Source organism: Prionailurus viverrinus, chromosome C1 (assembly GCF_022837055.1).
Source record: "Prionailurus viverrinus isolate Anna chromosome C1, UM_Priviv_1.0, whole genome shotgun sequence".
Taxonomy (NCBI): domain Eukaryota; kingdom Metazoa; phylum Chordata; class Mammalia; order Carnivora; family Felidae; genus Prionailurus; species Prionailurus viverrinus.
The window spans coordinates 95,424,588-95,452,488 of record NC_062568.1 but is presented as its reverse complement, the minus strand read 5'-3'; the positions used below and the strand labels follow the sequence as shown (position 1 = coordinate 95,452,488).

General features: G+C 35.5%; 1 protein-coding gene and 1 long non-coding RNA gene across 3 annotated transcripts in view; one reads left to right on the top strand and one right to left on the bottom strand.

Annotated features, from left to right (window-relative positions):
- DPP10 (dipeptidyl peptidase like 10) overlaps positions 1-27,901 on the bottom strand; it is a 653,109-nt gene that overhangs the window by 22,517 nt on the left and 602,691 nt on the right. For both annotated transcript variants that reach the window (XR_007155206.1, XM_047873649.1), the window contains exons 18-20: positions 26,708-26,806; positions 26,532-26,601; positions 111-305 (exon numbers count right to left, since the gene is read on the bottom strand). Coding sequence is in view for 1 of the 2 variants with exons in the window: in XM_047873649.1 (XP_047729605.1) it covers positions 111-305; positions 26,532-26,601; positions 26,708-26,806 (364 nt within the window). In the remaining variant the exon portion in view is untranslated. The remainder of the gene's footprint in view (positions 1-110; positions 306-26,531; positions 26,602-26,707; positions 26,807-27,901) is intronic.
- LOC125173974 (uncharacterized) overlaps positions 1-27,901 on the top strand; it is a 68,165-nt gene that overhangs the window by 26,620 nt on the left and 13,644 nt on the right. The window lies entirely within an intron of this gene.

Genomic DNA, 27,901 nt, shown 5'->3' with positions numbered 1-27,901 from the left:
TCACTAAAGTACAGATTGCTGTACTAAAGTACATGATTCAGAGGTAATGTATCATATACCTAGCTTCTGTCATTAAAGGAAAAACAGTAGGAAAATGCGGACCCACTTACTTCACAGCTGCTATTTGGTCCTTTACTTCCACTGAACCTAACCTTCGATGAATCTCCTGCAGAATTTTCAGGCCCTGGAATCCACTTCCTCTGCCATCAAATCGTGCCGTGATAACATTATCTGTGTCAACAAGTACTGAATCCCAGTCAATGTGGAACTTATCTGTAACCAGCTGGCCTCCTGGTTCTTCATCCCTGTAAATACCAACACATTGGACCAAAACAAGAGCAATTGACCATGTGGTAGAAATTTTAGCTTTCGCACTTACTATTTCAAAATTTTGGAAAAGACCTAGGTTGCCTATTAAAATTTCTGTTAATCCTTGATAAGAAGCCTGAAAGTATCTGTTAATCCTTGATAAGAAACCTGAAAGTATAATGCCATTTTCCTTTGTAAAATTTCAAATGAAAAGTTCTCTAATGCACTGAAAACATGAAACACGATTTAAAACTGTTCATACGAGATTATTGTAACTCATTTTTCAAATGAGAGAAAGGAAGAAAAATACATTAACTTTCCATAAGCATTTCTAAAGAACAATGATCAAGTTGACATACGGGCCCTACTTTATTGGATTTCTTCCAGATAGTGTGTTTTATAAATGTCTTGGAGATGGTGTACAAAGGCTAAAGGATCTGTTAGCAGAACCAGTTATGGAGACTTAATAATAGTTTAACAAGCATTAAAAAGACAACAGACCCAAAATGAAGTCACTTATATTAAATTCCAAAACTTAATAAAGCCTAACCTAATTGCACTTCTAGCCTCTCCCAGAACTGGAATTTTAAACCAATGAAAATCAGGAATTTCCTGTTCAGTATTATGAAGTAATCTACATGTTAAGACCCCTCCCATAGCCCCCATCTTCCCCTTAATGGAAGGTGACCTAGGCTGAAACAATCTTTTGTGTTCTTTTGCTAAAACCCTTCTTGTCCCACCCCATTTCTGCCTATAAAATCCTTCCATTTTGTACAGGTCCTTGGGGATTCTATTTGCTAGACGGGATGCTACCCAAATCAGGAATCCTGAATAAAGCCAACTAGATCTTTAAACTACTCAGTTGAATTTTGTTTCTTGACACAATAAATGGACAATCCTAAAGACTTTCTGACTCAAATAGAAATACTACATTAATATACCCTGAATTTGTTTTTGTGGTAGAATTCTCACTAAGGAGAAATTAAGCATACATTGAGGAAATAGGGTTTTTCATCACTAAAGTTAACTAAAAAAGAGAGACACAGATGTTTGAAAAATTTGAAAACTAGAAGTAAAGAAGGACACACAAGTTATAAAGCATGAACATTGTCTCTGGCAGGAAAAAGTGGTACAACTTTAAAATGTCCAATTATAGTGGTACTTATTATTTTACTTTCTAGAATATAGAAAAGGGAAAAAAAGCAAAATCTCATAAACTCACAGATAATCTAGGTCCAAACATAGTTATAGTTCAAACGTTCATTTGTCCATGTGATAGATTTAAAGAGCATCAACATCTAATTTTCTGAGAACATCTCCAATTTTAGTTGAGCTGTGTACCAGAAATCTTTACCCTATTCACTCTTGTAAGGATACCAATCTCTTGACTTCTTGTTTATATAAATATGTTGCTTAGAAGCACCAGTATATACCAATACATAAATTAACCCCCATCAACAAGCTTCTAGGTTATCAAATTTGCTAAGGAAAATAACTTCCGGGCAGCAAATAGAACTGAACAGATACAGGGGCCATGTGAGATCAGTGAGTTAGGTAAAGGAGGAGGTAGGAAATAGGGAAAAAAAATAGGACAATTAAAATTTACTAAATGCTTTTATAGGCTACATTTTGTCTCCGAAAATCTACATGTTGAATCTCTAACACCTACTGTCTCAGAATGTAACTGTATTTGGAGATAGTGCCTTTCTAGCGGTGATTCAGTTGAAATGAGGACATTAGGGTTGGCCCTAATCCATCTGACTAGTATCCTTATAAGAGAAAACTAGTACACAACAGAGACCCTAGGGACATGAACCAGGCAGAAGAAAGACTCTGAAGAGACACGAGGGAAACCAACTGCAAGCCAAGGAGAGAGGTCTCAAAAGGAATAAAATCTTCTGACACCTTGACTTTGACTTATATTGTCCAAAACTGTCATAAAATAAATTTTTATTGTTTAGCATACCCAGCCCTATTAAAGTAATAAAAATGTCTTCTGTGGTTTAAGTACTTGAGATCCATTATTTTACTTACTATACACTACCAGAATTTATTTAACCTTTCTGGGGATGAAGTTGTCTTTTGCATGGCTTATTTCCTGCATTATTCCTCCTATACTGTAAATAAACTGTCCCATGAAAATGTTTAATCATGATCTCCCACCATCCCCCCCAAGTCACATAATTAGTGGTGATCCTGTGAGCCAAATCTAGATCTGTTTGGTCTTTCCACGGTGTCTTCAATCTTTAACTCTTCTTGTGATTTTATTTTTAATTTAATTTAGTTTTTACAGCATTAGCTCTTGATCAGTTTATTAGGAATTTTTACTACACATACCCACGTGCTTGTTCTAATTGCTAGAGTTCTAATTGCCTAGTTCAGGACAAAGTGCAGAATTGCTAGTTTTTCCAGATTCCCAGGTGATACTAATATAACTTGTCTATCCATTGAGAAGTACCATGAATCATTATGCCTAGCACAGTTTGTGGTACCTGAACACAGAAAAGGCTGTTTACCTAGATTTTTTCAGGGAAAGTATACTCATGTGAAGTTTAAAATGGAAGGACTTTTAAAAAGCCTTTAATTTATGAGGGCTGATGGGGGGTGGGAGGGAGGGGAGGGTGGGTGATGGGTATTGAGGAGGGCACCTGTTGGGATGAGCACTGGGTGTTGTATGGAAACCAATTTGACAATAAATTTCATATATTTAAAAAAAAATAAAATGGAGAACATTTACACAAAAAAATAAATTTAAAAAAAATGAAAAGCCTTTAGTTTAAGTAAAGGGACTATATTTTGAAGCTTGGGGATTTATTGCAAATATTAGCAAAACATGATTCACTTCAATGATTAACTTCAATTTTTTTTTTTAATTTTTTTAACGTTTATTTATTTTTGAGTCAGAGAGAGACAGAGCATGAACGGGGGAGGGCCAGAGAGAGAGGGAGACACAGAATCTGAAACAGGCTCCAGGCTCTGAGCTGTCAGCACAGAGCCCGATGCGGGGCCCGAACTCACGAGCCGCGAGATCATGACCTGAGCCGAAGTCGGACGCTTAACCGACTGAGCCACCCAGGCGCCCCTTAACTTCAATTTTTAAACTTAGTAAAAATATGACCAGATGGTCATCCTTTACTCTGAATGTTGATAGGCAAGACGCTAAGGCTCAAAGACTCTTTGTGTCCTTGTCTTTAATACTGGCAAAATACTGGCTTCCTTGTCTCAAAGAGTTTCGTGTGCATTAAATGGCATAATGTATTTGAAATATTTTACAAAATATAGTAAGAAATGTAAAACAATGTTTAGATTTATCACACAGTAGAAACCTGTTGCTTTTCTCTTTGTGAGCAGTTTTGCTTATATTGAGCATATTTCCTTGCAGTTAAAAAACCAAAAAAACAAAAAACAAAAACAAAAACAAAAAAACTATATAAAGGCTTTGGGCCAGTTGTGCAGAAATCAAACTGGGCAGTATCTGTGGATAAAGGTAATGTGTCATGTCATATGATGTATTATGTCAGATGGACCAATGATACCTAAAGACTTCTAAGAAAATATAAAACTGTAATGAACAGACCCTTTGGAGTGAGATCACACTGTAAAATATTTTGTTGATATGTAAGATAATAGTTTTCCAACTTATATATGAACCCCATTGCATTGTTCACAGCAGTTTAATGAGTTGAGTTCAAAGCTAATGTAAGTGTAGACAAAATGTTAATCATAGACATTTTATGGCAGGAAAATTATCTTAAGATACAGTTTAAAATAAGGCGCATTTTTCAAACTTAATGATTAATAAATGTTTGTAGATTTTTATAAACAAAAACCTTTAATCCCTTAAGGTTTGCAATATCCAATGAAAAAATACAATTCCACTCCTTTGGTATTTTCTCTTAATTGCCATGTTTAACATTGTCTTTACAGTTTTTCAGTGTTAGAATACAAAATGATATCAATACATTACCAAAGATCTTAACACATTTCTCCATCCAGTTGGGTTTATTGTTTGTTCTTTTTTGGTGTATGTTACAAGCATATGTATTTCAAGATGAGTTATCAAAGAACATGAATTATGCTAAGCATTGTCCTTATAAGGAAAAAGACAGACAATTGCAGGAACGGGGTGAAGATTCTTCACAAAGTGTTGAGCAAGAAATACTAGATTATTTTTCTGCAAATGAAGGCAAAAAATACTGCTTATTCGGTGAGACAGAAATAGTAAGACACATGGCAGTGAGAATGACCACAAAGAAGTACTCCAAATCACCCACCGATAAGAGGCGGCCACGACTCATGTATTTTGGTCATGTAGAATTGGTGAGCTCCAGTTTATTTTGTTCCCTTTTGTCTTTCTCTGAGTGTCATCTTCATCTTTGTTTTTTTTTTTAATATGAAATTTATTGACAAATTGGTTTCCATACAACACCCAGTGTGCATCCCAAAAGGTGCCCTCCTCAATACCCATCACCGACCCTCTCCTCCCTCCCACCCCCCATCAACCCTCAGTTTGTTCTCAGTTTTTAACAGTCTCTTATGCTTTGGCTCTCTTGCACTCTAACCTCTTTTTTTTTTTTTTTTCCTTCCCCTCCCCCATGGGTTCCTGTTACGTTTCTCAGGATCCACATAAGAGTAAAACCATATGGTATCTGTCTTTCTCTGTATGGCTTATTTCACTTAGCATCACACTCTTCAGTTCCATCCACGTTGCTACAAAAGGCCATATTTCATTTTTTCTCATTGCCACGTAGAGTTCCATTGTGTATATAAACCACAATTTCTTTATCCATTCATCAGTTGATGGACATTTAGGCTCTTTCCATAATTTGGCTATTGTTGAGAGTGCTGCTATGAACATTGGGGTACAAGTGGCCCTATGCATCAGTACTCCTGTATCCCTTGGATAAATTCTTAGCAGTGCTATTGCTGGGTCATAGGGTAGGTCTATTTTTAATTTTCTGAGGAACCTCCACACTGCTTTCCAGAGCGGTCATCTTCATCTTTGTAAATTTTTTTAAGATCTAAGTGTTTATATATAATTTTTAAAAATCTTAATTCTAGTATAGTTAACATATGGTATTGTATTAGGTTCAGGTCATCTTCCTGCACTATTTTGTCTCTGTCTCTGAAAACTCTGGGGACCCATAGAAAGGAGGGCATTTCAAGGCTGAGAGTAGGGACATACAATTTTGTTCAAAAGCTGTGGTAAAAGAACAATTACATCTGTTTTAAGCAGTGGAAAGATCACAACATTTATTTCCTAACACAGGTAGAAAAATAAAATTAATACTAAGTTTTTCTTAGAGGTTAAGTTCTTGGGAGACAGGCTCCTCATTTATTTCAATACCTTCAACACTACATGTGCCTGAGTGGATGAAGAGTTCAAGATATGGGCATATAGTAAAATATAGAAAGGAAGATGAGATTTATACATGATATTTAACAGACCTTTAAAATGACAAAACAATCTTTATGACCTAACAGAATACCTATACCAAACCTGAATTAAAGTGTGAAGAACAATCAAATTGTTCAGACTGCAATGTTTGGTCAAGTTCACAAAGTGCTACTTAAATTCATGTACGGAGCTTGAATTTATGTTCAGAAAACTTAGATTTTGGTCCTGACTTTGTTAGGAAGTGCTGAGTTTCCCTGAGTAATTATATGCTGTTTTTATTTTTACTGTTCTTGTTTGTAAAATACTATGTTGTAAATAGTTAAGATTACGTACAGTACATTTTTAAAAGCCTTTCCCTAACAGTAGAGCTAAGGTTATAATAAATGGAAGGGAAATAGATTTTTTTAAGGTGGGGAAGGGGAGAGGGAGAGGGACAATCTTAAGCAGTCTCCACACTCAGCACAGAGCCAGACATGGGGCTCGATCCCATGACCCTGGGTTCATGACCTGAACCGAAATCAAGTTGATGCCCAACTGAATGTGCCACTCAGGTGCCCGAAGAAAATATTTTCTAATGAGTACTCTTTACTTGACCAATCTATTGCGTGGCAGAATTTGTTTTCCTACATGGCAGAATTTTAAAGCTGCTGTACTGATAGCTGTGTATCTGTCCAGTGGGATGTGAGAGGAGGAGACACAGAATTGCTTAGTCACCTCGGTTCTTTCCTCTTTCTGGGCCTAGAATAGATAGATTTCAGCTGCATGAAAGCTAGATGAAAGCTAGAATCATTGACAACTAAGTGTTGCAATTTTATTTTAGATAGGATAGACTTAAAACATGTGAAAGGAAGGGAAAAGAATACAATGGAAGGTGAGCTTAGGGAAAACAAAAATGAAACTGATGCCACAAAGAGCCATCGCCACACTAAATTTTTAAGGAAAATCAATTGTCAACCCTTCTGATTTTGTCTTTAGGAGATCCTTCATTTCATAATTGGTGAGTTTTACAGGACATTAGCCTTAAACAGTATTTTCTTTGCCTTAATATGAATTTTACTAAATAGAAGTTTATAGTTAGGGATGATTTAGTTGTAACATATATGAAGTTTGACCTCTTTGAAGCAATACATACATACATATGTATGTGGGCTAAAGGCCTCTTGGCCGATTCCTTCTATTTCTTAGTTTATGATCCTTAGATTTCTTCTCATGGATGGATTGTCCTACATGCAGAATGGCAGAATGAGTTTTGTTGTATATTTACTATATCATATGAGAATTATTATTTTTGCCTGTCAGAGAACTGCTTCTTGTCCACATGCCCCTCTTCTTCCATTAGGAGTATTACTAATATCTGTAAATTTCTGATCTGTGGTTTGTTTATAATACAATTTTGGCTGAATATCGTAACTAGTTCTGCTGTCATGCTGACAGCAGAGAGCCCAATGTGGAGCTCGAACTCACGAACCACAAGATCATGACCTGAGTCGGATGCTTAACCAACTGAGCCACCCAGGCACCCCATGATATGGTCCAGGTTATTTAGGCCTCTACTTAGGCCCTTTCTTACACTGGCAAAGCCGGTGTTTCTGGTGGTAGTAATGATAAAGCCTAGTTAAGAATACATACAAAATTAGGCTTATCAACCAAATACTCAAATTGTATTACTCTTCAACACTTGTGTTCATATACTTGCATTCATAGATCCTGTTCACATTAAACCTTTTAGAAAAACTACCTGCATAAATCCACTGGAATTAGGGATTGCAGGGGTGTGGGAGTTCCATCCTGGAAAGAGCACAGGGTGGTATGATGGTAAAACCAAAGTGAGTTGAGCCCAGGTCCAGTGGCTTTAGACAAATTACTTCCCTTCCCTATGCCTAAGTCCCTAAGTTTGCTTATCTTTGGTGTAGAGGATGATAATAAGACTGTCTCCCTAGTAAAATAATGGCAAGGATTAAATGAGAAAAAAAATATATATGCAAACATAGCACAGTGTCTGGTTCTTGATAGATACTAAATATTAATTAACCCAGTTCTGTCCAATGCTATAGGACTTGACCTTTTCATTTTCTGTTTCCCTCTTGGAAGCTGAGCTGCCATATCTGGTGATTCCCTAGGCAATTCTGCATTGATAATTCCTGAGCCTTTGTTTAACAATAGTCAAGTTTTTTTATTTTGCTTAGTCTAAGGAACAAATTCAGTTGCATTAAAAATGTTCTAGGGGCGCCTGGGTGGCGCAGTCGGTTAAGCGTCCGACTTCAGCCAGGTCACGATCTCACGGTCCGTGAGTTCGAGCCCCGCATTAGGCTCTGGGCTGATGGCTCAGAGCCTGGAGCCTGTTTCCGATTCTGTGTCTCCCTCTCTCTCTGCCCCTCCCCCGTTCATGCTCTGTCTCTCTCTGTCCCAAAAATAAATAAACGTTTAAAAAATTTTTTTAAATAAAAATGTTCTACTTTGGGGGCACCTGGGTGGCTCAGTCAGTTAAGCGTCCAGCTCTTGATTTCTGCTCAGGTCAGGATCTACAGGTTGGTGAGATAAAGCCTTGCATTGGGCTCTGCACCGGCAGTGAAGAGCCTCCTTGGGATTCTCAATCTCTCTTTGCCCCTCTCTTGCTCATGTTCTCACTCTTTCTCAAAATAAATAAACTTAAAAACAAACAAAAGTTCTGCTTTTCACAGGGGTGGGTCTTTCAGTTAATTAGAATGAAAGATGTGTATATGTAGACGTGTGTGTGTGTGTGTGTGTGTGTGTGTGTGTCTATTTGGTTACTTTCCACACATGGCTATGTGTGTTTGTACTATGTGCATCCCTGTATGTGTAAGTTCTTTCTTTTGCTTCCACAGATGTATAATTTTTCTAGCACCAAAAATAAAAAATAAAAATAGATAAAAACAGAAAAATCTTACCCTGGTATACTTTTCTGGATTATAAAATGTATGCCATAGAAATTAGTTTTTTTTTATTTTTAAGGCATTATTTTTTTTTCAGTAAGTTTTCTTTATATTGAAAACGCTGTTGAGATAAGTAATACTTTTTCTTGATCAGAATTTGGATCTTGAATTTGGGAGGGTATTTTATGTTAGTAAAATGGGATCTGTTTTTTCATCCTTCCACTACCCTGCTACTCCTTTCTCCCACTTCCTGTTTTTTAAGGTTTGTTTCTTTGTTTTGAGAGAGAGAGAGAGAGAGAGAGAGAGAGAGAGAGCAAGCATGCACAAATGGGGGAGGGACAGAGAAAGAGAATCCCAAGCAGGCTCCATGCTATCAGTGCCCTCTTTCTAATTTTTAATAAGTAGCCTTTCTCATATCAGGTTCAATTTCTATTAAAGGTATTCTTCCTTGCTTTGAAAGGAATTTAATCATATTTTGTTCTTTGGTTTCTCTTGATTAAAAGCCACAGATTATATCCTTAGCATGATACAAAAATTGCATAATGATTATCATTAGTGCAGTGAAGAAAAAGCAGAATCCAGTTCATTAAATCAAGTTATTTCTATTGTTGTAGGAAGCTGAAAAATGAAAAACTTACCAGAATGCAGGATGAAACACTGAACAGCATGGATATTAATGAACCAGCTATAAAACTCAAAAATGGACTGTTAGTATTATCCACACAAAATTAACCTCAGGATAAACATCTAAGCACATGAAAATATTGGAAGAGAACCAATGGAAAAGGGCCTCAGGGATATCTTACAGATAGAAATTGTGCAATAAAATGAGAGCAAGTTCCAATCTCCTAATCATCTCTGCTGTCAAAGTCTTACTACATTAATTCGTATCCATTGGCCAGTTTCCATTTGGGATAATTTCTAACAAATGGGTGAGGAGGTAGAAAGGAAGGAATTTGCTGATCTTTAGTTTCAATTACTAGGAATGCCTGTATCATCACTGAGGTAAAACAGCATTTGATCCCCTTCCTTGGACCTCTTTAGAGAGGGTCACCGTCAAAAGAAAGTTTAGCACATTGCATAAATGGATCACTCAGAGGAGAATCAACCTCATTCTTTATTTTATATAACTGTTAGATAAATCTCTTATACAGTAGGCCCACTTCACTATCTTTTACATATGAGCAATTACATTCTCAAAAGGAATTTGGAATTCTTAGCTGAAAGAGAATTAAGAATTTAAGGTTTTAAAAGCCTTGGGGTGCCTGGGTGGCTCAGTCAGTTAAGCATCCAGCTTCGGCTCAGGTCATGATCTTGTGGTTTGTGAGTTCGAGCCCCACGTCAGGCTCTGGGTTGACAGCTCAGAGCCTGGAGCCTGCTTCGGATTCTGTGTCTCCCTCTCTCTCTGCCCCTCCCCTGCTCATGTTCTGTCTCTCTCTGTCTCAAAAATAAATAAAACATTTAAAAAATAAATAAAATAAAGGCCTTTTTTTTCCAAGTCCTGACTCTGGGCCTTTTCCCAAATTTATACCATATCTTTTGAAGGTTTTTATCCTTAGAAATTTTAGGGAAAAGTAGTAAAAGTCTGAAAATGTACCTTTTGGCTAAGTGTTCACCTTTTAGTGTATGTCTAACATGTGACACATTACCTACCACTTCTGATTAAAACATCTGCCCTATTATACTCATTGGACAAAATAAAATAACGTATAAGCATTGTAAACTGCATGATACACAGATGATTTTTTACAAGAATATCCACACGTATGAAGCTATATGTGTATTATATATATGTATACATATCTTTTTATACTTTTAATTCTTTTTTAAATTAATTTATTTTGAGAGAAAGCACAGCAAGGGAAGGGCAGAGAGAGAGGGAGAAAGAGAATCTCAAGAAGGTTCCACACCACCAGCACAGAGCCTGATGTGGTGCTCAAACTCAGGAACGTGAGATCATGACCTGAGCTGAAACCAAGAGTTGGACACTTAACTGACTGAGCCACCCAGGCACCCCTTATGCTTTAATTCTTAAAGATGCAGCAGGTTCTGTTCGGCGTGTGTTCAGTTGATCTGCTGTATTTCATGTGATGGATTAAAAGGGAAATGACGGCGACATAGACATCACTGTGGTTTCTGCACAGCTTTTCCAAAGACATTAATATTTGCAGGTAGTCAGAAACACACTTTCTTAAGATGAAAGGGAAAGCCCTCACAATATATTAAGACTTCAAGAAAAAATGTGAAACTCAGTAGAAGCACCTTGATTAAGGGCATGTTACGGATGGCATAGTAGCTCTCAAAATCACTGGGTCCCTCTGCATTAGGCTATTTGATGACAACTGAGAGTTCTGATTATAGATGTTGCAAAAACAGGGAATAGAATAAATAGTGAATGAAACAGGGCACACCTAGATTTGGTTTGTAATTTTTATAAAAATGGTACAATAAAAAATGGCTGAAAGAGAATGCTCTCAAAGAGGAAGTGCCCATTTCCAGGTTGAATAAAATGGAGTAACTCTAGATTAAAAATGCTATTTGATTTAACCCTACAAGAATTTTACTAGGAATCTTAACGTCTGAATTGTGGTTTTGTTTACAAAAGTTTAATAGTTTTGAATTTCTTCCCCAGTCTCATTTCTCCTAGATACTCTGTAAATGTTAGCATGTGATTTTGTATAATACTTGTTTCTTAGTAATATATGTGTGATGTCATAAAAGAAAAGCCTTTCCTTCTGGCAGAGCTTCTAATCCTCATTGATACTCCTTAATTCTGCTTTGCCTGTATGCTGTATAGTCTTATATGAATGTTTTTATATTTAAGGCAAAAGGGAAGAAGATTTGAGAACCCTCAAATAACACGTCATTGATGTACTCTAACTTGGGGTTTTGTTAGATTGTCAAAGGAGAAAGTTTCTCAGCATCTTTGATTTAACTTTTCAAATACATGTTAAACTAGTAACATACTTAATATTTTCTTCTATTGTGGATTTTAGAAAAAAAATAATTAAACCAGAAAAAGAGAATGATTTAAATATAGGTATATTCTTACATTTATGACCCAGTGTATGACCATCAAAACTTTAGAAACAGTAAATTAGCAAATATTTTTTTTTTATGAAAAGTGTTTAGGAGCTATACCTTTAAATATACAATATACTTGTATGTTTTCATTGGTACTAGTAATCAGTATTGTTCATATGAAACTATAATTCATGTCATTCATATGAAATCATCAATATCTGTATTAAGAGAAGAGAGCTAAAATGGTTACAATAAAAAAGTCATAGAAGTGATTTTTATGTATTTATATAGAGAAAAATCTGTCAATTTAAAAGAATCGTAAAAGATAATCTGAATACTGCTGCATTATATACACATTTTCTGTAAACTTAGATTTTTTTCCCCCCTGTGGAACCTTCTCGAGATATCAATTTTGAGTTTGTACACTTTTAAATAATACAGAAATTAATGCTGACATTTAAGATGCATTCTCTATAGATTATGAAAGAACAAGGTCCAATTTGTTCATAAAAAATATGAGAAGTGATGATCACCCTTTCCCCTTCCATTACCTGGATCAAATGCCACTGTCTTTTCCTAATCATTTCATCTGCATTAAAGTGTGGGAGAATTTTCTATCCACTTAAATGTGGGAAATCTTTAAAAATGAGAAAAATCAGAAACTTACAATTTAAGCTTTGCCCCTTATAAATAATCCCTCTTTTTTTTATTTTTTAAAAAAATTTTTTAATGTTTATTTATTTTTGAGACAGAGAGAGACAGAGGATGAATGGGGGAGGGTCAGAGAGAAAGGGAGACACAGAATCCGAAGCAGGCTCCAGGATCTGAGCTGTCAGCACAGAGCCTGACGCGGGGCTTGAACTCACAGACAGCGAGATCATGACCTGAGCCGATGTCAGACGCTCAACCGACTGAGCCACCCAGGCACCCCGAAATAATCCCTCTTTGAGGCGAGTACTGACCCTCTTATCCATATGCATTCAATATGTGTTAGTTTCATAAGAACTTGATAGTGAAGTAGGTCTGTATTTGGCATGAACAAGTGTGAGATCAAAAGATGTTAGAGAACTTGTGGAATAGATGTGCATTTACTCTTGGGAAACCAAACAAACTTACTCCTGGCTATCTTACCCATTCAAAAGTATATGAATCCACAGAAAAATTGGTGGTTATAAACACTTTTCAGAAAGAGAACAATTTTATTAGAATTTGGAATTTTATTAAATAGTCTAGGTGAGAATTTGAACTCTCATGTGGAATATCCAGGAACTTAATCATTATTCCTATAATCATTAACATGGTCCTGTTGGAAAAGGTTATAATCTAGAGATTATTATACATTTAAGTGGGAACAACAACAACAACAACAACAACAACAAAAAAGGTCCTAAGAATTTGGTTGTAGTGAAGTCTCTAATTCTGGTCAGCAGTTTTGATAATTTTCCAAAATCAAATATGCAATGGGCTATGTACCCAGGAAGAATTGAGTAATAAAAAGAGATTATTGATCCAAAAAAGAAATAAATAAAACTTAAGTTCAAACCCTAATTTTGTCCTGCTCCTGATGTTAGAGATAATATACATGATATATTTTAGTCACAGTTCCCTTGTGTTAAAATGAAGACAATGATATTTATCTTTCATGGTTTCAGTAAGCTTTAAAGGTGGTATCTATACATCCTTAAAATGATGTCCTTTATCCAATAAATAATCTTACTAATTTAAGAAGCTCAATAATCAAAAATAAAAGAGAAACAGTGAAAAGATAACATGAAAATCAATCATTATTAAGCATTTTCCAGAAAGACTATTAGAGAAATGAGAAATGGACCTCACATTTTTCTGAGGGGGAAACTACACTGCAAAGAAATTGATTCATTCAAAGGCTGAATTTAAACACATTATAAACCCTCAAATCATTTCTTTCTCCCTTTTTCCCTATCTTGGCTGAATTCATTCCTAATGACTAACTCAGGGTTGACTGATTTGTTGGTCATTCATTCATTTATTCATTCATTCATTCAATATTTCCTGAACACAGATAAAGCCCGTCACTGTGTTAAGACAAAACCATACAAAAGGAGTTCTTATAAACAAGGAGTTTACAGTTAATAGAGAGGAAATAAAATATTGTAATCTGTTGTGGTTACATGGTACAACAGAGGTGAGCACAGAATATGAGGAAATACATCTTAAAATGTTAAAGAGAACTTTTCCAGTTGTTTAAAAAAAATCAAGGTACTGGAAGACTGTAAAAAACACAGAGGAATGATTGGGAAGCTCCTATTTTGCAGAATAAAATAGTTTTTTGTTGTTTGGTTGTTTTTGTTTGCTTGTTTGTTTTTTAAATATCCAGAGATTGAATCTCTACTAGGGGTGGAGTGCCACATTTCCAGATATGGAGCACACAAAGTTCACTCTAGCATCAGAGTGGAAAAGCAACTTAGAGCAGATGGAACAATAAAGTACAGAAAAGGAAGTGTAGGTAGAGAGCAGTGTAGCAGATTAAATTGACTCATCCAGGGGCGCCTAGGTGGCCCAGTTGGTTAAATGTCCAGCTCTTGATTTCAGCTCAGGTCATGATCTCATGGTTCATTAGTGAGATGGAACCCTGTGTCAGGCTTCACACTCTCAGTGGAATTGGTATTCTTGTTCTGCCTCTCTCTCTGCCCCTTCCCTTGTTCATGCATGTTCTCTCTCTCCCTCCCTCAAATAAACTTAGAAAGAAAGAAAAGAAAATTAAAGAAAAGAAAAAAGAACTGACTCATCCGGACATGGTGTCTGCCTCTATGGGGCTTCAGAAAGAGTGTGGGCTCTTGGACAACCCCATTGGTTCAAAGATCAAGGCAAGTCACTGTGGTCCCATGAGCATGATATTATTCAAAATTATAAACAATATCCATTGTTTGTTGAAAGTGTGTTTATGAAAAAAGCAATGATGTTATCTTGATTGTGGGACATGCATGGCTATATAATTTCACTCACTACATCTGTATCACTTAATTATATCCTGCTATTTAATGGAATAATTATACAGAACAGAGCTGACAAACAGCTCACTTCCATCTAGATGACCATGTTGCAGTGCTCTGATATGCATAACACTGATTGATGAAACTCTAGATAAAAATGAATCATGCTTTCTAGTTAGAATGGCTTAATGTGAAAACTAATAGTGATCATGTCATTTGCTTTCTGGACATCATCCATTTATTCACTCAATATGTTTTTGTGGAGTGACTCTTACTCCAAAAGCTAACCACTAGGAGGCATATGGCATGTGTAAAGATTTTTTTATGTTTTCTTAAATTGTTTAAATATTCCATAAACCATTCTATGAATTATTTCTCTCAATATTCACTTCTAGACTGTGGATCTTCCTCCAGAAACCTTGGTCCAAAATCTAGTGAGAGTCAGAAATTTCCTAAATAGTGTGTAAAGACATCCTGACAAAAATTAGAGTAAACTAGAAAAGTGACCATATGATTGATATGATTCAAGATATTTGGAGAGACTTTGGACAGAAAGCTGTGGCTGTAGGAGGAAACACAGATTTGGAATTGTAATAAGATACAGACGGCTGGATAAGGAGGGTGAAAGAAAGCTTCAGGAACATAAGACTTGATGGATGGCCATAAACTTATTAGAATTTGAAGGAAAATGGATGGAAGAAGAAACAAAGTCATAGAGGTATTCTTAAAATTAATGTAATTTGTTTCACAGCCACTGCCTCGCAGAGTTAGACCTTTGTCAAGTGTAGCATGGATAAGTTGAACATGAAAGAGTAGAAAATGGAAAGGAATAGTGATTTCTTGGCACTGAACGAAACTTTCCAGATCCATACTGCTTCTCTTCATGGATATAGCAAACAAACAACCTTTCATCTTTAATAATAGTACATCTGTCTGGATTGCTTCCTACCAGGGTCTAGGCATTTAAGTTCATATTTATTTATGTATAAAATAAACATTTATAACTGTAGGCTATCTCAATCCTTAGTTTTGCACTATTAAAAGAATGACAGATTAGTAAGTTTTTATAGGATTCTTCTATATGTGCCAGGCATTATGGAGACACATTTAACATATCTAAAAAAGGATTATGTATTTCAAGATGCTTGTGATCTTTTTTATCTTCCCACAGCCACTGGCGTAGTTTTTTGCACATAAAGCAGCATGTAAATGTGTTACACTAAATTATGTATATATGAGTAGAAAATAAGAATACTAAAAAAAAATTCAAGATGATAAATGCTGAAATGGATATACATGTATATAGTATAGTTATAAAGATGAATATAGACACTGGGTTCTTAAGGGCTCCCTATAATGTTAAATAGAAAGACAGGAGAACGATAATTAGGTATCCAAAAGGAGAATACAGAATAGGAAAGAGAAGGGTGGTCATGACTCCATAGAGACCACTGTAAATGGAGGTCATGAGATTTATCTGTAGTGGTAATGCTTCTTAGCTTTTCTATTACAGTAAAATATACTGTTACCATTGATTCACTTTCACTTCCTATATCATGAAATTAGGTTTGGGTTTCAGAAAATCTGGCCATACAGAGATCCTCAGAGGACCATTTCTTCTGAGGTTCCATAATGAAGATTTGGTAGAAAGGGAATTCCAAACTGTCAGAGTCTACTTTCTTCAAGGCCAGTCTTCCTTCCAGCTACTCTGGTATTTGCTGCAGCCTGTCTCCAACTAACGCAGTCATCTTAGAATTTCCTGGATGTAATTCCATCTGTACAGGTGAAGAAATGACTTACAGTCTGTTAAGTGCTAGGTACACTATACAAAAAAGCAAAAAAGTAGTGACACCAAAATCACCAAATCGTATCTTAGCGTCATTTAAATAATAGTCACTTTATTATTCCTCACTATCTAATCATCCATTTAGGTAAAAAAAATAAATATTTATTATTATTTTTTTTACAGTGGGGACTCTACTTGTCACTGCAGATACTTTAATCTTAAGAAAAAAGATATGCCTTTAAATTATAAGCAACCGGCAAAAACACTTAAAAACCGCTTAAGCCATTCTCACCCATGTAGGTTTCCAAGCATAAATATTTTAGAAATCATCAGCTTAAAACACTATACCACTTTTAAAAATGACATCAAAAAAGAAAAATCCTGGGTTGGTTTAGTAAGTCCTATTCTGTAAAAGTTCTGGGAATTTACCTCTGAAAAACAAGCAGTTTGGATGAAGTAAATTAACATTTAGTATAATCAGCATATATAAATAAAAATACTTTCATTTAGGGGCTCCGGGATGGCTCAATTGGTTAAGTATCCATTTCTTGATTTGGGCTAAGGGCGTGATCTTACAGTTGTGAGACAGAGCCCGTGTCAGGCTCCACGCCCAGTGTGAAGCCTGGTTGGGATCCTTTCTTTCCCTCTCTCTCCCTCTCCCCCAATCACTCTTTCTGTCTCAAAATAAATAAATAAACTTAAAAAAAATTCTTTCAGGGCACCTGGGTGGTTCAGTTGGTTAGGCATCTGACTCTTGGTTTCAGCTCAGGTCATGATCTCATGGTTCTTAATATTTGTTTATTTTTGAGAGACAAAGAGATAGTGCAAGTGGGGGAGGGGCAAAGAGAGAGGGAGACACAGAATTTGAAGTAGGCTCCAGGCTCTAAGCTGTCAGCACAGAGCCTAACATGGGGCGCAAACCCAGGAACTGTGAGATCATCACCTGAGCCAAAGTCGGACGTTTAACCGACTGAGCCACCCAGGTGCCCCAATCTCATGGTTCTTGAGTTTGAGCCCCACATTGGGCTCTGTTCTGACAGTGAAGAGCCTGCTTGTAATTCTCTCTCTCCCTATCTCTCTCTGCTCCTTCCCCACTCATGTTCTCTCTCTCTCTCTCTCTCTCTCTCTCTCTCTCTCTCAAAATAAAGAAATAAAACTTAAAAAAAATACTTTCATTTTTCCCTGTATCAACCAAAAATTAGCAAATTCTATAGGCCTGACTACATTATTTTATCTGCTTTTGTAATGAATGTCTATTAAATAATTTCATGGGTGCTGAATTACATATTACATAATTCTGATAATTAAAAAATATTTCCTAAAAGTATATTTTTAATTGTATGATATGTGTAAAATCAAATAGCTTTCAAAGACCATAATACCTACTGGATCATCTTTCTCCTCCATAATTTTTTTATGATCTTTGACATTTTTATTTTTTAAGTTTTTCATTTTAATTCTAGTACAGTTAACATACAGTGTTATATTTTAGGTATATAATATAATGATTGAACAATTTCATATCTCAGTGCTTATTGTGCTAAGTGTACTCTTTAGTTCCCATCATCTATTCCACCCATCCTCCCACTCACCTCCCCTCTGGTAACTACCCGTCTGTTCAATAACTATAAGTAATTGTAAGTATAAATAGTTAAGAGTGTGTTTCTTGGTTTGTCTACTTTTTCCTTTTTGTTTCTTACATTTCACATGTGATTGAAATCATATGGTATTTGTTCTTCTCTGATTGACTTATTTCACTTAGCATTGCCCTCTCTAGTTGCATCCATGTTGTTACAAATGGCAGTATTTCATTCTTTTTATGGCTGAATAATATTTCACTGTGTGTGTGTGCGTGTGTGTGTGTGTGTGTGTGTGTGTGTGTGTACACACACACATATATATACACATCTTATTTATTCATTCATCTGTTGATGGAACTTGAGCTGCTTCCATAATTTGGCTATCGTAAATGATGCTGCAGTAAACACAGGGGTGCATATTGCCTTTCAAATTATTTTTTTATATTCTTTGGGTAAAAACTCAGTACTGGATCATAGAGTAGCTCTATTTTAGTTTTTGGAGGAACCTCTATACTGCTTTCCACGGTAGCTGCACCAATTTGCATTCCTACCAACTGCATGTGAGGATTTCATTTTCTCTAAATCCTTGCCAACACCTGTTGCTTCTTATGTTGTTGATTTTAGCCATTCTGATAGGAGTGAAGTGTTACCTCATTGTGGTTTTGATTTGCACTCCCCTGGTGATGAGTGATGTTGAACAGCTTTTCATGTGTCTGTTGGGCATCTGTATGTCTTCTTTGGATGTCTGCTTATGTCTTCTGCCCATTTTTAATTGGATTATTTGTTTGCTGACTGCTGAGTTGTATCAGTTCTTTATATATTTTGGATACTAACCCCTTATCAGATATGTTGTTTGCAAATATCTTCTCCCATTCCACAGGTTAATTTTTGGTTTTGTTGATTTTTTTTCCTTTGCTGTGCAGAGCTTTTTATCTTAATGTAGTCCCAATAATTTATTTTTGCTTTCATTTCCTTTACTTTAGGAAACATATCTAGAAAAATGTTGCTATGGCCTATGTAAAAGTTACTTCCTGTGTGTGTTCTCTTCTAGGATTTTTATGGTTTTGTGTCTCACATTTAGGCCCTTAATCCATTTTGAGTTTCTTTTTGTGTATGGTGTAAGAAAATGGTCTGGTTTCATTCTTTTGCATGTAAGCTGTCCAGTTTCCCAATACCGTTTGTTGAAGAGACTGTCTTTTTCCCTTTGGATATTCTTTCCTGCTTTGTTGAAGATTAATTGACCATATAGGTGTGTGTTTATTTGTGTGTTTTCTATGCCATTGATCAGTCTTTTGTGCCATTACCATACTGTTTTGATTACTACAACTTTGTAATATAACTTGAGGTCTGGAATTGTGATGCCTCCAGCTTTGCTTTGCTTTGCTTTGCTTTTTCAAGACTGTTTTGGTTATTCATGGTCTTTTGTAGTTCCACATAAGTTTTAGGATTATTCATTCTAGTTTTGTGAAAAATACTAATGGTATTTCAATGGAGATTTCATTAAATCGGTAGACTGCTTTGGGTAGTAAAGATATTTTAACAATATTTGTTCTTTTAATCCATGAGCATGGAATATATTTCTATTTGGGTTATCTTCTATTTCTGACACCAATGTTTTATATTTTTCAGAGCACAGCTCTTTTCCTTGATTTAAGTTTTTCCTAAGGATTTTATTATTTTTGGTGTAATTGTAACTAGGAATGCTTTTTTAAATTTCTAATTCTTTTGCTTCATTATTAGTGTATAGAAATGCAACAGATTTCTGTACATTGATTTTGTATTTAGCAACCTCACTGAATTCATTTATCCATTCTAGTAATTTTTAGTGGAGTCTTTTGGGTTTCTATATATAATACCATGTCATTGCAAATAGTGAAAGTTTACTTCTTTACCAAATTGGATGCTTTTTATTGGTCTCTCTTGTCTGATTACTATGACTAGGATTTTCAGTACTATGTTGAATAAAAGTGGAAAGAGAGGACATCCTTGTCTTGTTCCTGATTTTAGGGAGAAAGCTCTCAGTTTTTCACCATTGACCATAATGTTAGCTGTGAGTATTCATATATGGCCTTTATTATGTTGAGGTATATTCCCTCTAAACCTATTTTTCTGAGGTTTAGTATCATTAATGGATGGTTTACTTTGCCAAATGTCTTTTTCTGCATCTATTAAAATGATCATATGGTTTTTATCCTTTGTCTTATTGATGTGATGTATCATATTGATGGATTTGCAAATGTTGAACCACTCTTGCATCCTGGGAATAAATCCCATTTGATTTTGATGAATGACTTCTTTAATATATTGTTAGATTCAATTTGCTGGTATTTTGTTGCAGATTTTTGCATCTGTTTTCTTCACAGATATTGGCCTGTAGTTCTCTCTTGCTCTCTCTCTTCCTCTCTCTTTATTTTATCTGGTTTTGGTATCAGGGTAATGCAGGCCTCATAGAATAAGTCTGTAAATTTTCCTTCCTCTTTTATTTTGGAATAATTTGAGGAGAAAAGGTATTAACCGTTCCTTAAATGTTTAGTAGAATTCCCCTGCTAACCCATCTGGTCTTGGATTTTTGTTTGCTGAGAATTCTTTAATTACTGATTCAATTTCATTGGTAGTAATTGGTCTGTTCAAATTTCTCTTGCTTTCTGCTTCAGTTTTGGTTTAGGTTATATGTTTCTAGGAATGTGCCCATTTCTTCTAGGTTGTCCAACTTGTTGCCATGTAATTCTTCATAATATTCTTATAATCCTCTGTATTTCTGTGGTATCAGTTGTAATTTATCCTCCTTACTTTCTGGTTTTGTTTATTTAAGTCTCTCTCTTTTTTAATGAATATGGCTAACTGTGCTTCAGAATTGTTTGGTCTTTTCAAGGAATCAGCTCCTAGTTTCATTGTTCTGTTCTAACCTGAGTTCCTTCCTTCTACTGGTTTGGGGTTTTGTTTGTTCTTTTTCTAGCTCCTTTAGGTGTAAGGTTAGGTTGTTTAATATTTTTCTTGTATTTTGAGGGACTTTCTCTGTATCCCAAGATTTTGGATCCTTTTCTTTTTTATTTGTCTCCATGTATGTTTTTCTTTGATTTCTTGGTAGCATCTTATTTAACATCGATGTATTTGTGTTCTTTCAAGAATTTTTTGGGGGCGCCTGGGTGGCGCAGTCGGTTAAGCATCCGACTTCAGCCAGGTCACGATCTCGCGGTCCCGGAGTTTGAGCACCGCGTCGGGCTCTGGGCTGATGGCTCAGAGCCTGGAGCCTGTTTCCGATTCTGTGTCTCCCTCTCTCTCTGCCCCTCCCCCGTTCATGCTCTGTCTCTCTCTGTCCCAAAAATAAGTAAACGTTGAAAAAAAAATTAAAAAAAAAAAGAATTTTTCTTGGGGTTGATTTATAGTTTCATAGATATGTGGTCAGAAAAGAAACATGGTATGACTTCAATCTCTTTGAATCTGTTCAGACTTATTTTGTGGCCTACTATCTGTTCTGGAGAACATTCCATGTGCAGTTGAGTGTATATTCTGCTGTTTTAGGATGGAATGTTCTGAATGTATCTATTAGATTTATCTGATCCAATGTGTCATTCAAAGCCAGTGTTTCCTTGTTGATACTCTGTTTGGATGATCTGTCCGTTGATGTAAGTGGGGTGTTAAAGTCTGCTACTATTGTATCACTTTTGATTACTTCCTTTATGTTTGTTATTAACTGCTGTATTTGGGTGCTCCCATATTGGATGCATATTTATTTGTTTATAAATTTTATGAGAGAAAGAGTAAATGTGCAAGCAGGAGAGGGGCAGAGTGTGGGAAAGAATTTTAAGCAGGCTCCACAGTGTCTCACAATAGTGAGATCATGACCTAAGCCCAATCAAGAGTGACTTAACTCACTGAGACCTCAGGCACCCCTCAGTACATAAATAGTTGTAATTGTTATATCCTCTTGGTGGATTGTCCCCTGAATGATAATATAGTGCTCTTCTCTGTCTTCTGCTAGTCTTTGTTTTAAAGTCTATTTGTCCAATACAAGTATTGCTACCCTTTCTATTCACATCCATTTACATGACAAATGCTTCCCCATCCCTTCACTCTCAACTTGCATGTACCTTTAGGTCTGAAATGAGTCTCTTGTATGCAGAATATAGATAGGTCTTGTTATTTCATTCATTTTTCACCCTCTGTCTTTTGATTGGAGCATTTAGTCCATTTACATTCAACATAATTACTGATAGGAAGGTATTTATTATTATTATTTTTTATGGTTATTTATAGTTCTCTGTTCCTTTCTTCCCTTGCTTTCTTCTCTCATGATAACTCGGTTTTCTTTAGTGATATACTTGGATTCCTTTCTCTATTTTTTTGGCATATCACTGGTTTTTTATTTGTGGTTACCATTTGATTTGTATATAACATCTCTGTATGTAGCTGTCTACACTGAGCACATTTTAGGTGTATGGTATCATACTTTACATCCTTTTATTCTCATCCCTGTGAGTTCCTTGACTTATTTTTATAAATATACTTATTTTTACTGCTTTTGTGCTTCCTACTTTCCTTACTCTAGCTCATGGTCTTTCCTTTCCACTCAATGAGTCCCTTATAACATTTCTTGTAGGACTGGTTTAGTGGTCATGAATTCCTTTAACTTTCGTTTGGAAAACTCTTTTCTCTCTCCTATTCCTTTCTTGCTAGATAGAATATTCTTGGCTGCAGATTTTTCTCTTTCCGCACTTGGAATACATCATGCCACTCCCTTTGGCTTGCCAGATTTCTACTAAAAAATCAGCTATCAGCCTTTTGATGTTTCCTTTTTATGTAACTGCTATCTTTTTTTTTTTTGCTGCTTTTAAAATTCTCTATCACTACTTTTCCCAACTTAATTACTATGTATCTGGGTGTGGACTTCTTGGGTTGATTTTTTGGGGGAATCTCTGTGCCTAGTAGATCTGGATTTCTGTTTCTTTCTCCAGACTTGGGAGGTTTACAGCTTTATTTCTTGAAATTTTCTGTCTCCTTTTCTTTCTCTTCTCCTTCTGTAATCCATATAAAGCAAATATTATTACATTTGATGGTGCTGTTGAGTTCTCTAAGTCTAGTTTCCTTTTTGAAAACACACACACACACACACACACACACACACACACACACACTCATGTGCTCAGCTTGGTTACTTTCTATTACTCTGTCCTTCAGGTCACTGATCCAATCCTGCTTCATCTAGTCTACTATTTATTACATCTAGCATATTTTTAAATTAGTTTAGTGTATTCCTTATCCATAATCGGTTATTTTTTTTTTTACCTCATTAAGTGTCCCACTAATGTTCTCTACTCTTTTCTCAAGTCTGATGAGTATCTTTATCATCATTACTTTAAATTCTCTATGAGACATATTACTTATCTCCATTTTGCTTTGGTCTCTTGCTGTAATTTTTTCTTATTCTTTTATTTGGGACATATTCCTGTCTCCTCATTTTGTATAACTTTATGTGTAGGTTTTTGTGTGTGAAGGGAGACAGCCACATCTGCACTTGCAAGTAATGTCTGTATGAAGAAGAGGGTCTTAGTATCCTGCTGTATAGTGTCTGCTGTTCACCAGAACCTGGTGCAAGGTCTTCTATGTGTGATGTGCGAACCCTGCTGTTGTGGCTGAGCTGCTCTTTCCTTCAGCCCAGTCATCTGCAATAGCTTTCTTTGCTTGTTGTGGGCAGTGTTTACTCCCTTGTAGTGTCAGTGGACCAGTCTGGGAATGCCTTGGACCTGAGTTGAGTCAGACCAGGCATTTGCCAAAGACATTAGCACCAAACTGCAGGACACTTTCCCTGGTTGTCCTCTGAGAAGATTTCATTGGTGGGTGGGGCATGCAGTCAGACTAGTTGTCGGCCTCTGGCCCACTGCTATGTCTCTGACTGGTGTGTGTGTTTTATCTTTCCCTCTCTCAGGGGCATGAGTCACAGTGGAATGGTGCTGACTATTGTAGGGGCCGCTTTCATGCTGCCAGGGCTGCAGCACCCACAGGGAGGGCGGGGGCTAGTAAGCTTTGAATGCTGCCATTTTTCTGTAGGCAGGGCCCTGCAGCACCCAGACTGAGAGACACTGTCTGAAGGGGTGGATCTGTGGAAGCTGATAATTTTAAATATTAAAATTACTAGTACCAAAAATAACTACGTTTGTGGTTTCAGTTTATTAAACACTACATGCAAGTGTTTATCCTCCACCAAACACTATGGTGACGTGTCTCTATAAATTATCCCAAGTTATCATCTCCAACTTTTATTTGTAAGGAAGCTGAAGCTTAGAAAACATAAGCAATTTATTGGTAAATCTTTGAGCTGAGATTTGAACCCAGGCTACCTGACTCTTAAATCAGTAACTTTATTGTACTATCCTGCCTCTAAAAAAAAAAATGATTATCTCTTTTTAACAACAGAAATTGTCTTGTGCTAATCTCTTACAAACTAATTTCTTCTTAAAAACAAAGTCACTCAGACTAAACCTCATATTGGATACCAAAACGAGCCCATTAGTTTCTCTGACTCAAGGCTACAGAGAGAATCTGTAACTTCTGTCTACTTTTTCCCCCTATGTGTGACATTATTCTGGAGCCAATGAATATGCAAGTGAGGATAATTTCTTACACGTCTATGTGAACAAGTGAGGCATGCTTCACAGAAGAATGCCTGGTAGGGTTCTTTTCCCTGAGAACCACATCCCCATCACACAGTGAACAAAAAGAACAGCCCCTTTTGGAGATATGACTGAGACAGAAGACAGGGTTAAGATTTTTTTCTTTTTTGTTTCATTTTAATGCCTTAAATATTTTCATATATTTTAATGCCTTAAAATATTTAATGCCTTTCAAATATTTGAATGCCTTAAAAATTTATTTTCAATAAATCACACATGAAATTCAATTAGGGATTGAAAACAGGTAGTGAAAGAGGAGAGACCTATAAAAGAGCAAATAACAACCTTCTCAGCAAGCCACCAAGAACTCTCAGGGCCTTCTGGTTATTAGGGACAAAGGAGAACCAGATGGGCATGACAAACTAGATGAGGTCAAGGCATTAACATTAGGAATAGATACTGGAGTGTGGGAAAATATTAAGTATAATATTTTCTGTGTTTAGCTGCTTAAAATTAAGTGACAACTTGTTTCTATTAAAGAATCTAAAGTGAATGCAATCTGTATACAAATAATGAACTGTAATCAAAATAATTAAAACAATCATACGTGCATGACACTTTACATGTTGTATTTCATTTAATCTAAAAAGCAGACATAACAGGTAGGCTGTACTTTAATGCTTGTTTTATATTTGGAGAAACTGAGTCTTATATGAGGTTAAGTAACTTGCTCAAGGACACAGCTAATACATGACAAAACTGGAACTTGAAGCCAGGAGGTTTGATTTCACAGACTGAATACTTACCCTCTATATTAAGTAGTCAACAAGTAATGTTATTTTCATTTCTCTTTTCCTATTAAGGCTCTGATATAATTACAGACCATTTTAAGCATTGTCATAGCAATATTCTGGCTGGTTTCTTAATAAGGAAAATAATAACTCTTGAGAATGAAATGCTACATCTATATCAGTTTAATCAACCATTACATGTTATGGGCCTCTGTGCCTAATGCTATATGTCAAAGTATGATCTCACAGAAAGTATGAATGAATTCAATTCCAAGTTGGAAAAAACCTAAAAGGTTTTCTGAGCATGGGGGGTGCTTCCTGCTGGCTATGAAGCCAGGAAGGAAAACTGGCAGGAGTGATACAAGTATAAGCATTGTGGTTTCAGCAATGGAAGAAAATGTTTCCTCAATGTTGCATAAGCAACTGATAAAGAGCATAGGTCCTAACTATGACAACATAGATGCACCTTAAGGACATTAAGGACCTAAGTGAAATAAGCCAAAAAGTCAAATACTTCATGATTCCACTCTCATGAGGCATCTAAAATAATCAAACTCCTAGAGGCAGAGAGTAGAATGGTGTTTTCCAGGGGAGGGGGAAATGGGGAGTTGCTATTCAGTGGGTATAAAGTTTCAGTCATGCAAGATGAGTCAGTTCTAGAGATGTGCTACGCAACACTGTGCCTATGGTTAACAGTACTTTACTGTGTGCTTAAAATTTGTCAAGAGAGTACATCTCGTATTAAGCAGTCTTCCAATAACAAAAAAATGGCTTTTATGAACCCAGCATAACTTTGATAGGACAAAAATATCACAAAGAAGGAAAACAATAGACCAATGTTATATATGAAAACAAACAAAATGAAAAAGTGAACATAGGGCTTGAGTAATTGCTAAACAGATATCATAAACCAAACCATATGTGTCACTATTCCCAGTAGTGACATCGAATTCAATTTGAGAGGTAAGAAGTACAAACAAATTACACATCCCTGCATATTATTTAGTGGTGGTGTCCTTGACAAATCCATACCACTGACAGCTGCCCCAGTTAACTACACACATAGGACTTCTTTTGTTTTTTAATCAGAATGCTGTCGTGTGAGGCATATGAAAAATTATAAAGGCTTTATATTCCTTCATTTCAAAAACAAGTGAAATACTTACATTATTAACAGAAGAGCATACTGGTTTCGGTCCGTAAAATCTTTGGGAAAGGACAACTGTAAAGGAAGTTCTTTTAAAGAAAGAGCAAAATATTAAAGATGGAGAGTCATTTACATGTAAAAACTATGATTCATAGAAAATTGTTGTTAAATAACATAGCATGCACAAAACTTTACCATAGTCATCAATATGAAGCATTTTAATTTCTGACTTCACTATCTTCTTCTTCAGGATAGCTTCCTTCAGCATAGAATTGCTTTCCAATATAAAAAACTCTATAAATCAAAAAAGTTAATTTAAATAACTAACTACTATGTATTGATCAGGAATAAGTGCAGCACAACAAATAATTATCCAGTGATTGTCATTTGCTAAGCACTGAGGCACTGATTAAACTCTTTAAAATTCTTCTCCTTGTAGATCTCTACAAGTTTTCTAACTGACCTTTCTTATTTCAGTGAAATTTTGTCCACATGCCCTATTCTTGGAATTAACATTTACATCTTCAAAATGCAAATCTGATCATGGTCCTACTCTGCTTAAGAATATTTAAAAGAATTCAAAGTTATCTAGGACCCAATGAGATGACGTTTACTATGCCCAGGCATAGTAAATAAAATATAATATATAAATAAATATAGTAAATAAAATAAAATATGAAATTATTGGAAATATCAGGAAAATATTACCCACGATGAGTAAAAAATCCAGTCAATAAAAATAACCTAGAAATAATACAAATGACATAATGGATTGAAAATAACATTAAAATAGAGAATATAATTCTATCGCTTGTGTTTATTAAGGTGAAAAAAAATAGGCATGAAGATCTTAAGGGGATATATGAATGAAATTTAAAAATAAGACACAAATTAGAATTTTAAAGATTAAAAACAGTAAAATCTGATATTCATAAAAACTATAAGATCTAAAATGAAAAAAATAGTAGGTGGGATTAGTAGCATAGTAGATACTGTAGAAGAAACAATTAGTGAATTTGAGACTATGGCAAATAGACAATGTAAAAAATAAAAAATCAAAAAACAAGTTGACAAACCATGAAAAGAACATCAGCAACTTGTTGGAATTTGAACATCAGCAACTTGTTGGAATTTTTATTGATACATTAAATCTATAAATTTATTGGAGAGATTTCACATAGTGAGCCCTCTAATTCATAAGTATGTATGTATATCCACTGAGCCTTTAAGATCTCCCAGCAATGATTGTTTTTTTCCATTTTAGGGGACTTTCACATTTTTATTAGATTTACTATTGGATATTGTCAGATTTCTTGTTACTTTAAATGTTTTGAACTACTTTCAAATTTTGCATTGCATTTTATTTCATAAAATAGTTGATTTTTGTGT